The sequence below is a fragment of the Orcinus orca genome, chromosome 10 (genome assembly GCF_937001465.1).
Source record: "Orcinus orca chromosome 10, mOrcOrc1.1, whole genome shotgun sequence".
Taxonomy (NCBI): Eukaryota; Metazoa; Chordata; class Mammalia; order Artiodactyla; family Delphinidae; genus Orcinus; species Orcinus orca.
In genome coordinates, this window is record NC_064568.1 from 83,251,351 (window position 1) to 83,262,985 (window position 11,635).

The 11,635-nt window shown below is 58.9% G+C and overlaps 2 protein-coding genes and 1 long non-coding RNA gene across 5 annotated transcripts in view; 2 read left to right on the forward strand and 1 right to left on the reverse strand.

Annotated features, from left to right (window-relative positions):
- The window catches only part of NRM (nurim), a 3,156-nt gene extending 1,652 nt beyond the window's left edge, over nucleotides 1–1,504 (forward strand). Inside the window, exons 3-4 of one of the 2 annotated variants that reach the window (XM_004286053.4) lie at nucleotides 63–239; nucleotides 595–1,504. In XM_004286053.4, coding sequence (XP_004286101.1) covers nucleotides 63–239; nucleotides 595–876 — 459 coding nt within the window. In that variant the 3' untranslated portion in view covers nucleotides 877–1,504. The remainder of the gene's footprint in view (nucleotides 1–62; nucleotides 240–594) is intronic. The other variant, XM_004286054.3, reaches the window with a different exon arrangement.
- The window catches only part of LOC125965562 (uncharacterized), a 7,249-nt gene extending 4,629 nt beyond the window's left edge, over nucleotides 1–2,620 (reverse strand). The window contains exon 1 of the long non-coding RNA XR_007479599.1: nucleotides 2,483–2,620. This is a non-coding gene — a long non-coding RNA (uncharacterized LOC125965562). The remainder of the gene's footprint in view (nucleotides 1–2,482) is intronic.
- PPP1R18 (protein phosphatase 1 regulatory subunit 18) lies at nucleotides 2,053–11,346 on the forward strand. Of its 2 annotated transcripts, none has more exons than XM_033417111.2 (4): nucleotides 2,053–2,614; nucleotides 3,477–5,116; nucleotides 9,570–9,780; nucleotides 10,447–11,346. In XM_033417111.2, exons 2-4 carry the CDS (start codon nucleotides 3,503–3,505, stop codon nucleotides 10,464–10,466), a joined length of 1,845 nt encoding a protein of 614 aa, XP_033273002.1. In that variant the 5' UTR covers nucleotides 2,053–2,614; nucleotides 3,477–3,502; the 3' UTR covers nucleotides 10,467–11,346. The 2 variants fall into 2 exon arrangements, with proteins under 2 accessions (XP_033273002.1, XP_033273003.1); XM_033417112.2 differs by having other exon boundaries at nucleotides 2,053–2,405.
- Nucleotides 11,347–11,635: the final 289 nt, after the last annotated feature.

Genomic DNA, 11,635 nt, shown 5'->3' on the forward strand with positions numbered 1-11,635 from the left:
CTCTGGGTCTAGGTCTTTCAAGGGTGGGCTGCTGGGATACCCAGTCCCTCATCCTCCTTCAGCTGGTGATGCGGTACTGGGAGCCCGTGCCCAGGGGCCCCGTGTTGTGGGAGGCTCGGGCCGAGCCCTGGGCCACTTGGGTGCCCCTCCTCTGCTTTGTGCTCCACGTCATTTCCTGGCTCCTCATCTTCAGCATCCTTCTCGTCTTTGACTACGCAGAGCTCATGGGCCTCAAACAGGTGAGGCTCCCAGATCCCTACCCAAAACCTCTGATCCTTTCTAGAATACCTCTTTCCCCTCCAAGGATGTCCCTCCTCCTCCCCTACTCTTCCACCTGCCTCTTGCTTTTGACTCCCTCACCTCCCTTTCTTGTAAGATAGTCTCCCCTTAGCCCTCCCTCAAAGGCCAGAAACCATGGGCTTCCTGGGCCTGGGGAAGTTTCATGGACCAGAGATGAGGGTCAGGGACCCCAGTCTCAGAAGGGTGGTTCCTGGGCCTGCGTTATAGAAGGAGGGTGCCTGGAAGGGGAGGAAAGAGGCAGCTAAGTTGCAACAAGGGCTTGACTCCATTTCTAAGCCATTCTCCCTCTCTTAGGTGTACTACCATGTGCTGGGGCTGGGCGAGCCTCTGGCCCTGAAGTCTCCCCGGGCTCTGAGACTCTTCTCCCACCTGCGCCACCCAGTGTGTGTGGAGCTGCTGACTGTGCTATGGGTGGTGCCCACCCTGGGCACTGACCGCCTCCTCCTTGCTCTCCTCCTTACCCTCTACCTGGGCCTGGCTCACGGACTGGACCAGCAAGATCTCCGCTACCTCCGGGCCCAGCTGCAAAGAAAACTCCACCTGCTCTCCCGGCCCCAGGACGGGGAGGCCGAGTGAGGGGCTAACCCTCGTTCCAAGCCCTGTACTTCCTTTTCCCCTCCAATTCCAAATCCCCTTAACATCCAGGCCTGGGCTGCTTCAGACCAGAGGCCCAAATCCATGGACTGAAGGAGCTGTCCCTTCCCTTGCTTGAGCCTCCGCTCCTTGGGTCCAGCTCCATATCTTAAATTCTGAGTTTCAGCCATTGGACTCCAAGGGCCGCTTCTCACCAGCCAGGAAGAGGGAGTGGGGAACTTATCTGTCTCCTCAGAGTTTAGGGCTTGACCCTCCATTAACAACCTCCTCACAAGGAGAAGGGTCTGGCCTGACCACTCCCCTGGTCCTATTTCTGGCCTCTGCGCCTCAAGGATCCTCTTCTCCACGTCTAGCTCCCCTCCTAGGAGCTGGACCAAGGTCCGCAAGTTTGACGATAGTGGCTGCCCCATCAGGCTCCACACCTTGCAGCTGCAGCCCAGCCCCACTGTCTGGCCTTTCCAGCTCCCTAGGCCCTGCCCCTGGCCTCCAGACTCATGAACCCAGTTGAGCAGATATTTCTGCTCTTAATTCGGGTGACTAAGGGCTCCCTGCTCTCCCGAGTAACTCGCGCTACAGGAAAATAAAATTCAGCCTGGTTTTTCTACGTGTAGCATGCAGTCTGTCAGTGTCTCTCAAGCTGCAGGGCTGCCTCTGGGAAGGACAGGCGAGCCAGACTCGAGTCTGGGCATCGGCCGCGCCCTCTGATGACCGCTGGGTGGCGGCCACTCCCCGCGGACCGCCCCACCCCCCTTCCCGGAGCACCCGGTCTCCCTTCCTCCAAATCCCCCAATTTCCTCGCTGCAGACCTGGGGACCCTCGGCAGATAGGTTGAAGCGGAAGAGTGGGGCAGCGGCTCGGGTAAGGGAGCTAGCTTCCAAAACCGTTGGCTTCCGAGCGCCGCTCCTGCTGCCGCCCCCTCCCTACGGGTCCCCCACAGCCCGGCGGCCGCCCCGGCCCCCACGGTAACAAAGGCTGGCCCGGGAAGGCAAATGCGTGGGGAGGAGCGGCAGGAGATGGGAAGGGCGGGCCCGGCTCGGAGCAGCTGCCGCTTCCTCCTCAAGTCCCTCGAGGGGCCTGAGTCACGGGCCGCCGCCCTGGGTTGGCGAGCTGGGGGCGGAGGTCTGGACACCTGGGTTATCCGGGAGCCGGGTGAGAAGCCCTGGGGACAGACGTCGGAGGGCCAGGGCTGGCGGCGGGAAGAGAGGAGACCCGGAGCCGAGTCCCACGCGGGGTCGGAGGGAGCGAGGCTCCGCCCCCTCGCCCGGCTCCGCCCCGCGCCCCCTTCCCTCTCCCCATTGTCCTCAGACAAAGCGGCCGTCTCCCCCCGCCCGGTCCCCTGGTCTCTGTCTCCGTCCCTCCTCCTTGGCTCCCTCTTTCCGTCCTCCTCTCCCTCCCTCCTCCCCTCCCTCCTGTCTCCGGATCTCCCTCGATCCCTCTCTCCTCCTCTTCCTCTCTCCTCTCTCCGGACGTCAGGCTCCTTCGCACCCCCTCCCCTGGGAGCCTCGCGGCGTGTGAGTTGACTGAGGGGCTTCAGCCTTGGGGAGGGGGTGTCTCCTCTCCCGTCCCCGCTCCCGTCCCCGGCCCGAACCTTGGGCTGTCTCCTCTTTGTGCCGAGATTGCCTGTCTGTGCGGTCAGAGCCGGGTGGGGATGGCCGGCTATGTCGGGGTTCCGTGAGAGCCAAGACCCGGGCACAGGACTGGCAGGCTCCGGAAAAAAGAGGTGTGGGGCCGGTGCTCCGCACGCCTGGGTCCCGGGGCACCGCCGGTGGGGGAGGCAGGCGGTGGTGCCGGGACCGCGTAAGGGTGGGGGTGGACGCCAGGGTTCTGGGAACGTGCTGGCAGGTCCGACACCCGGGTTCCGAAAGTCCCCGGGGGAGGGTATTTCCCCTGACCCGCCTCGGGGCGGAGTGCGGGGCGGAGGGGTGGGGGCTGGGGGACCGGAGAGGCGTGGCCCGAGCAGAGCTGGAAGGGGAGCCCGGACCTCCTGGGCCCACGCTGAGACGCGCCGGGCTGCAGCCGCGGAACCCCCTCGCCCCTCTGCCCCCTGACTTCCCCTTCTCCCTTAGACCTCTCCACTCTCCGCCCTCCCACCTCCCCGACACCCCCTCAGGTCCCAGTGCCCCCTCTCCGGCGGGATTCCCTGACCTCTCTTCCCACTCTCATCGCTCCTGGGGTAGCGGTGAGGCAACCTCGCCTGGACCCTGTCCCCCTCACGTCCAGCCTCTCCCTTCTCTCTTCGCCCTCGCGCCAACTTCTCTCGTTTTTCTCTCTTCTCACATTCTGGGGACTGTCTCTGATACCCAATAACCTGTACTGACAAATCTGACTCCTGCCTCTTTGCCCTGAATCTCCACTCTTCCTCTCAACCCATCCCCCGACCGCCATCAACTTGGCTCTTAGTTTCCCCTTCACTTTCTCAGCTTTTCCCCTTTCTCTGCTCCCCGCTCTTTCCCTCTGTCCTCACCCTCAGCTCCTCTGCCCTCCTCTGTGTCCCACCTCTCCGCTCCACTACCTCCCCTCCCACCCCCATTCTCACCCTCTGGGCCTCTCTGGAGCCTCTCCTTCCTGTTCTCTGCCCCCAGCGTTCCCCACCCTCCCCAAGGGGACCATGGCCACCATCCCGGACTGGAAGCTACAGCTGCTAGCCCGGCGCCGGCAGGAAGAGGCAGCCATTCGTGGCCGGGAGAAGGCAGAGCAGGAGCGGCTGTCCCAGATGCCAGCCTGGAAGCGGGGGCTTCTGGAGCGCCGCCGGGCCAAGCTTGGTCTGTCTCCCGGGGAGCCTAGCCCTGCGCCTGGGACTACGGAGGCTGGACCTCCAGACCCAGACGAGTCTGCTGTCCTCCTGGAGGCCATTGGGCCAGTGCACCAGAACCGATTTATTCGGCAAGAGCGCCAGCAGCAGCAGCAGCAGCGGAGTGAAGAGCTACTTGCAGAGAGACGGCCTGGGTCTTTAGAGGCCTGGGAGCGGAGACTCAGCCCTGGGGAGATGCGGGATCAGAGCCCCAAGGGAAGAGAGTCAAGAGAAGAGCGGCTCAGTCCCAGGGAAGCCAGAGAGAGGAGGCTGGGGATAGGGGGAGCTCGAGAGTCGAGCCCCAGGCCTTTGGAGGCTCGAGACTGGAGGCAGAGCCCAGGAGAGGCTGGAGACAGGAGCTCCAGACTGTCAGAGGTGAGGAAATGGAGGCTGAGCCCTGGAGAAACTCCAGAGCGGAGTCTGAGACTGGCAGAGCCTCAAGAACAAAGCCCCAGGAGAAAAGAGGTGGTGGAAAATAGACTGAGCCCGGTGGAGTCTGACAACCAGAAGTTGGGCCTGACAGAGGCCCATAAATGGACGCCTGACTCCAGAGAGTCTCAGGAACAGAGTTGGGTACAACCGGAGGCATCAGAGTGGAGGCTGAGCTCAGGAGAAGAAAGAAAAGACTGCTCAGAGGAATGTGGGAGACAAGAAGAGAGGCCAAGTCCAAGGATGGTCCCAGAAGAGATTACAGCATTGTCAGAGACCCTGACAAGGGAGGCTCCAGACAGCAGGTCTGGAGGAGTGGAGGCAGCAGAACAGAGGCCCACCCCTGCGGAGGATGGCGAGAGGGGCTTGAGGCTGACAGAAGGGTGGAAATGGACCCTGAACTCTGGGAAGGTTCGAGATTGGACACCCAGGGACACAGAGACTCAAACTCAGAAACCAGACCCTCCAGAGTCTGCTGAGAAGCACCTGAGTCCTCTTGCTGCAGAGGCTGGAGAAGGGGAAGCTGAGAAGGAGGAGGCAGGGGCTCAGGGCAGGCCTCTGAGCGCCCTGCAGAACCGTTGCTCTGTGCCCTCCCCCCTCTCACCAGAGGACGCTGGGACTGGAGGCTCTAGACAGCAGGAAGAGGAAGCAGGGGAACTCCAGCCCCCACCAGCAGCCCCTCTGTCTCCCCCACCCCCAGCCCCACCTGCCCCCCAGTCCCCTGGGGATCCCCTCATGAGCCGGCTGTTCTATGGGGTGAAGGCAGGGCCAGGGGTGGGGGCCCCCCGCCGCAGCGGACACACCTTCACAGTCAACCCCCGGCGGTCCGTGCCCCCTGCAGCCCCTGCCACTCCGGCCAGCCCAGCCACAGCTGACGCTGCAGTCGCTGGGGCTGGGAAGAAGCGGTACCCAACTGCCGAGGAGATCTTGGTTCTGGGGGGCTACCTCCGCCTCGACCGCAGCTGCCTTGTCAAGGGGTCCCCTGAAAGGCACCACAAACAGGTAGGGAGCAGCCAAGTCAGACTCCTCAGAAGCCCACTGTCAGCTCTCTGTGGGCTCCTGTCTCTGTCTCATACGCCTGTATTCTTGTCTCGGTCTATGCGTTCTTGTTGATTCCTGCCACCACTCTTCCTCCCCTGCGCACACACCCTTCCTTCTCATAGCCCTTCTTTTCCATTCACTTCCCAGCCCAAGGAGGCTGCCCCGCAGGCAAGCGCTGTCCTCGGTGTGTCACTCTCAGGCTGTGCCCAGGCTGCTCACCCTCCGTTCCCTCAGGCTCTGAGCCCCCAGCCCCCCAGTTCTTTCCATTGCTGACTCTGTGACCCAACCCAGGCCGTCTGGTGGGAGACCTGAGCTGAGGCCACAGCCTGGAGCCTGTGAGGGCAGGGTCCGCAGGGCAAAAGCACTTCCAGCCTTCCAGCGGGGAGGATGTCGGGGCGGGAAGCCTGGGGAGGTGGAGGGGTGGCTTTGGGCTTGTAGGGAGAAGTGAGCAGAGGAGGGTCTCACAGACCCGAGGACGAGGGGTGCGGAGGAGGGACACCGCAGGACAGCAGGGGGAGGGGAGTGGAACAGGGCCGGCCAAGGAGCAGAGAAGGCTTTCGAACCCCGAGTCTGCCCCATGGGAGAGACGCACACAGAGGCCATTTGAAGTGGGTGACCTCGAGGTTGCACACCCCCAGCTGGGCCGCTGCTTCAGACAGTACTCCCTTCTCTCTTGGGACAAGAAAAGCCTTCTCCTCTTCCAAAATACCCCCTCGCCACTCCCTCCCTGTCCTTCCTCCCTGGGCTTCCCCTCCGTCCCCAGAACTGGCTCAGCAGTTGGTTTTCCCCTCTCTTCCTGCCATCCCGGCCTCTCCCTCCTCTTGGGGTAGAAAGAAAGAGAAGTGAATTTGGAGGCACTGTGCTGAGAGCAGGGAGTACAATGGGAGTTAAGGACGGGGTGGGGTGGGGGCGGGGTGGGGGCCGAGGCCAGCAGACGAAGGCAGCGCAGGGAAGTTGGCAACAGCCAAGCTGTCAGCCAAGCAGACTTCTCCCCCTGGCCCTGGCCCACGTCCTTCCCCACACACCAGTTTCCAGCTTGAAAAACTCTAAGGAAAGAGAGGTCTCTGCATCTAACATCTCTCCAGAGACTGGGAAGACCTTCCTAGTCTCCAGTTCTCATCTCATGTGTGACATCCTCAGACTTGTTTTTTGTGTCCTCAGTATCAGTGGGAAAGCACAGGGACCAAAGCTCAGGGTCACTTGAGACCCCAGTTCATCTTCACATGAAGCTTAAGCTCCCATCCTTGAGCTATGGTCCCTGAGTCTGTCCTGAGCTCTTGGACTGCTACCAGCCCCTTCCCCTTCAGGCTGGGCAGACGCAAGGAAGTAGATGAGGAACGACCAGGGCGAGGTGTTCAGAGAAGTCACTTCCTGCTGTAGAGGTTGGCTTGTGCCTCTGGGGAGGAACAAAGAGGGGAAGGCATGAATTTGGGGGCCCAAAGCCCAGGGACTGTCTGAGCGCAGGGCAGGACCTGTGAGGGTGACCATACCTAGGTCAGGGAGCAGGGGAGCCGGAAGCAGATCGCCCAAACAGGAAGCCTGGTGGGGGGGCGGCCGGAAGGCTGGTGGGGCTGAGTGGCAAATGCAGGGCCACGGGCCTGCCAGAACTGTGCTCAGGATGTGGTGAGAGAATAAGGAAGCAGCCGCTCGGGGTGGGGGTGGGGGTGGGGGTGGGGAAGAAGCAGCACAGAGTTCTCTAGGCCCAGACACCTTCCCCTCGGCCCTCCCTCAGGCCTGCTCCACTTGCCCAGCACCCTGCTCATCAGGGACAGGCATGTCCTGTCCCCAGCTGCCAGATGAGGAATATGAGGACCCTGCCACCCAACACTCCCCCCGCTTCCCTAAATAACTCCTGTTTTGCAGGCTAATTCCATCAAATGTATCCCTGCCACTGGGAGAGAAATCCCAGCCCTGCCACTGGAGCCCAGGGGTTGGGCTGTGGCTGGTGCCCTTCCCCAGAGGCCCCTCTGGCAGGGAGACCAGCCCCTCCCCTCTCCAGCCCCCTTGTGACCTTATATAGCTGATGAGAGGAGTGAGTCACCCCCTCCGTACCCCCCACCCCACACGCCCCATGCAGGCTGTGCATTCCTGAGAAGCCCAGTCAGAAGCTGGGGCGGGTGGTGAGGAGGGAAGCAGGGTGGGGGGAGAGAGACAAACGTGGAGGGAGAGCAAATAAAATGGATCCTTTTCCAGAGCAGATAATAAACTACGCAGCTTGTTATCTCAAAAGGTGATATGAAAAGAAAACCGAAATGGGTTCCCAGAAGTTTGGGTAAATCTGTCAGCAATAGAATTAGTTCCTTTTGAGAAACTGGGATATAAGGGGTCTGGTTCCTGTCACTTGATTCTACCAGCCAGCTGTTCCACAGACACAGACTGGGGGTTGACTGTGTACAGACTGGACTGACCCCGCCCCCAGTATTCCCCCAGTGTTGGTCCTCTGTTGGGACCACATCTGAGGTCTGGATGAAGCCTTCCTTACCCATTGTGGCAACTTCCACGTTTCTGTTGACAGCAGACACAAATAAGTAAACAAATAAGTAGGGCTCCCCTGGTGGCGCAGTGGTTGAGAATCTGCCTGCTAATGCAGGGGACACGGGTTCGAGCCCTGGTCTGGGAGGATCCCATATGTCATGGAGCGGCTGGGCCCGTGAGCCACAACTACTGAGTCTATGTGTCTGGAGCCTGTGCTCCGCAACAAGAGAGGCTGCGATAGTGAGAGGCCCGTGCACCACAATGAAGAGTGGCCCCCTACTTGCCACAACTAGAGAAAGCCCTCGCACAGAAACGAAGACCCAACACAGCAAAAATAAATAAATAAATTAATAAACTTCTACCCCCAACATCTTAAAAAAAAAAAACAACAACAAATAAGTAAATTCTCTGGTAGGTTAGGTTAGAAGGTGGTAAGTGATTATGGGAAAACATTAGAACAGGGACAAGTGGAACCCAGAGGGCCAGGAGGTAGGAGGAGCAAATATGACAACTTTATAATAGCATGATGCAGAGAGAGGGAACCATGGCTACATTTGGGGGAAGAGTGTTCCAGGCAGAGGGAACAGCCAGTGCAAAGGCCCTGCGGTAAGAGTGCCCGTGGTGGGGCTGGAGGAAGTCACAGCCAATGTGGCTGGAGTGGAGGAGGATGCTGGAGATGAGTGGGGAGAGGCACACTGGCAGCCCCCTGTAGGCCTTGGCCAGTCTCTGGCTTTTGCTCCCAGTGAGGTAGGGGCCAATGCCAGGTTTGGACCCAGGGAGTGACACACACAGTCTCTGAGTTCTAGCTTCCCTCAGGGACCCAGGTGTTAGCAACCACCTGTGCAGCCACCAGCCTGGTTTCTCTCCTCATACTCCAGTCCCTGCAGAGACTCAGGGGTGCTGGGCTGCAGCCCCGAGTTTCTCAAACAGACGCCAGAGGAGGCCTGGGGAGATCATCTGGACCTTTCTGAGCAGTTCACATGGAATCCTCCTGTTTGTCTCCTTAATCGCTTTGGCTCCCAGAGTTAATCCCACCCTGCCCCTTCCCCCTGAGCTTCTTAGGAGGGCAAAGGGGAAGGGTAAAAAGGTAGTGAGAACAGCTGGGGCTCGCCTGCTCTTGAGACAGTATGTTTAGGAAGGATTTTCTGCCCCGTCCAGATCCCTTCTGGTCATTTGCCTCTGTCTCTGCACGTCCCTTCTGGTGCACTCTCCACCCCCATGCCATGTTTGCCCGGACTTTCCTCTCTGCCCCTGTCACCTCCCCCAGCTGCACCTTTCAGGCACTCAGGCTCATCTTCTCCCTGTGTTTTGGGGAGAGTCTCTTCTCCTCTGGGCTTTTCTGTTGGTCTCCGCTCCCCTCTCAGACCCAAGACCCTTTCCTGTGGGTCCACTCCAGCTGGAGGAGGGGAGTGAGGGGGGTGAAAGGGGCTGGTGACCAGGGTCCTGGGTTTCCCCCAACATCAAGGGGCCAAGGCTATGGAAACCATTGTGCCTGTCTTTGCTTTTGGTGGGGATCCCTCCCAGCCAGCTCTTTCCAGCTCTTTTCAAATCTCACCTCCTCTGGGTAGCTGTCCTGATTGCTCCCAGGGTGCCCAAAGACTCAGTTCTGATCACAGGACTTATCTCCATGTTTTTAATTTGTTTTTACCCTTCTGCCTCCCACACTCTAACCCACTTGGTCCTGGGTTACTCACTTCTGCCACCTGGGCCCCCGCCAAAGCTCAGGTCAAAGTCAATGTTTCTGAAATGATATGATTGAAGAGGGAAAATCTGGGACTGGAGAGAGAGTACTGAAAGGACAACTGGCTTCCAGAGTGGCTGCGGAGGACAAAGTCAGCGAGCGCCCAAATCCAGTCCCCACTCTCCATCCTGCACCTGTTACCCTGCGGTCTTCCCCCTGCTGACCTCGCCTCCTCCCCCCTTTCTCTCCCACCCTCAGCTCAAGATCTCCTTCAGCGAGACAGCCCTGGAGACCACGTACCAATACCCCTCCGAGAGTTCGGTGCTGGAGGAGCTGGGCCCCGAACCTGAGGCCCCCAGTGCCTCCAGTCCCCCAGCGGCCCAACCCGACGACGAAGAGGATGAAGAAGAACTGCTACTGCTGCAGCCAGAGCTCCAGGGCGGGCTGCGCACCAAGGCCCTGATAGTGGGTGAGCGCGGGCTCCGCCGGCCCGACGGCGCCCCCTGGTGTTCGGAGTGGGCGCTGCGGTCCAGGAGGGAGGGGGAGGATTTAATGTTGGCGCTTGGAAGGGTCTTGGCAGGGCCTCTAGCCCAACTGCTCCTTTCACAGATGGGAAAACGGAGGTCTTGGGAAGCGAAGTGCACGTGAGGTCTCCATATTTCAAAACCAGGCCTCTTTCTGAGCGCTCTAGTGTGGTTAAAAACACAGCGTTTGGATCAGACAGGCCTGAGTTTGAATTCCATCTTGTCTCTTAATTGTGGTGTGACCTCAGGGAAATCACCTGACCTCTGGCCTCAGTTTATTATTGTGAAATGGGGTTAATAATAACTACCTCTTGGAATTGTTGGGAGGGTTAAGTAATTTTTGTAGAACACCTAGGAACTACGGCTGGACATCAAATTACTTAACCTCTCCTGGGGGTTATTGTGAGATTAAACGAGTTATGAGAATGGCTGGCACAGAATCCATGCTAAATGAGTGATGGCTGTTACTAGTAGTAACAGGCACTCAGGATGTGGAAGATATTATAAGATTTCCTACATGCCAACTGGCCTTTAGTGTGGGCAGTGGGTCGGGAAGGCGGGAAGCAGAGACCCTCACTCATTCTCTATCCTTATTGCCTCCTCTCCCACAGATGAGTCTTGCCGGAGGTGACCCTCTTCCAACACTGGGATATACCTCCCTCCTTCCCAGAACTGAAGATCCTGGAGCCCAGAAGATTCAGAGCAGACAGACCTTGAACATGAGCCTGGCAGGGAAGGGCAACCCACATCTTCCAACTTGCTTTCCTCATCCTGTTTCTGGGGGCGGAGGCAACCGCACAGTTTCCACCCTCATCAGACATGCTGGTGCATCCTAGGTGATCCAAGATCCCCATCAAGTCCTGGGGAGGAGCACAGAACTCACGGGGCGCAGTGGGTGGGTACGGATGGAGCACCCTCTCCATCTCCATGGGCAGGGTAACTCTCCCCACAGCCTTCCTTGACTCCCCACCCGCCCCCTGAGGCTCTCGGGATTTAAGTACCCATGTCCCTGGGAGACCTGGCCCCCACTGCATTTACAGGCACCTCTCCCTCCTGTTCCTTAGGTCACTGCCCCTTTGTTTACAGCGCCTGCCTCCTCTCTTGACCACAGCCTGGTTTACAAAATCCCCCAGTTCCCAGCCCCACCTGCCAAAGTCCCGGGTTTACAAGCCATGTCTACTTGTGTGTCCACAAAGAATCCTCTCCCCTGTCCCCTGAAGTCACCTCATTGGGGTGACCTGGGGGTATGGCTTCCTCCACCTTTGCTCAGTATTACTGTCTCAGTTTTCCCCAAGAGGGAAGGCTGGGAACCTTAACTCTGTATCCCCCTCTAGTTATTTAATTCTGTTCCTCCTAGTGGTTCACAATTGAACTGAATTGCGAGGGTGTGGGGTGAGTAATGAGGCGCCTCAACTTTCTTCCCCCAATTCTCCTTCCTTCTCCATTGCCTGGTTTTTTTGGTTTTGTTTGTCTTTTTTTAACTTTCCATAATAAAGTGGAGCTCTCTCCGACTCTCCTGCTGCTTCTTCTTTAGAAAAAGTGCATGTTGGGGGTGGGGTGGGCTCTGGGCTCCTCATTCCAGGCCTCTCCCTCCCATCTTCTTCTTAGCCATGAAGAGGAAGCAGCCACGGCTGTGGGAGGGGAAAATGACGAAGGTGAACCAGGAACTCAGCAATGACTTGTAGAAAGGGCTCTGGGAGAGCCTGGCACTGGTTTCTCAAAGGACTAGCAGGTGAAGGACTGGATTTTTGTTGTTGTTTGTTTGTCTGTTTGTTTGTTTGTTTTTGGCTGCGCCTCACG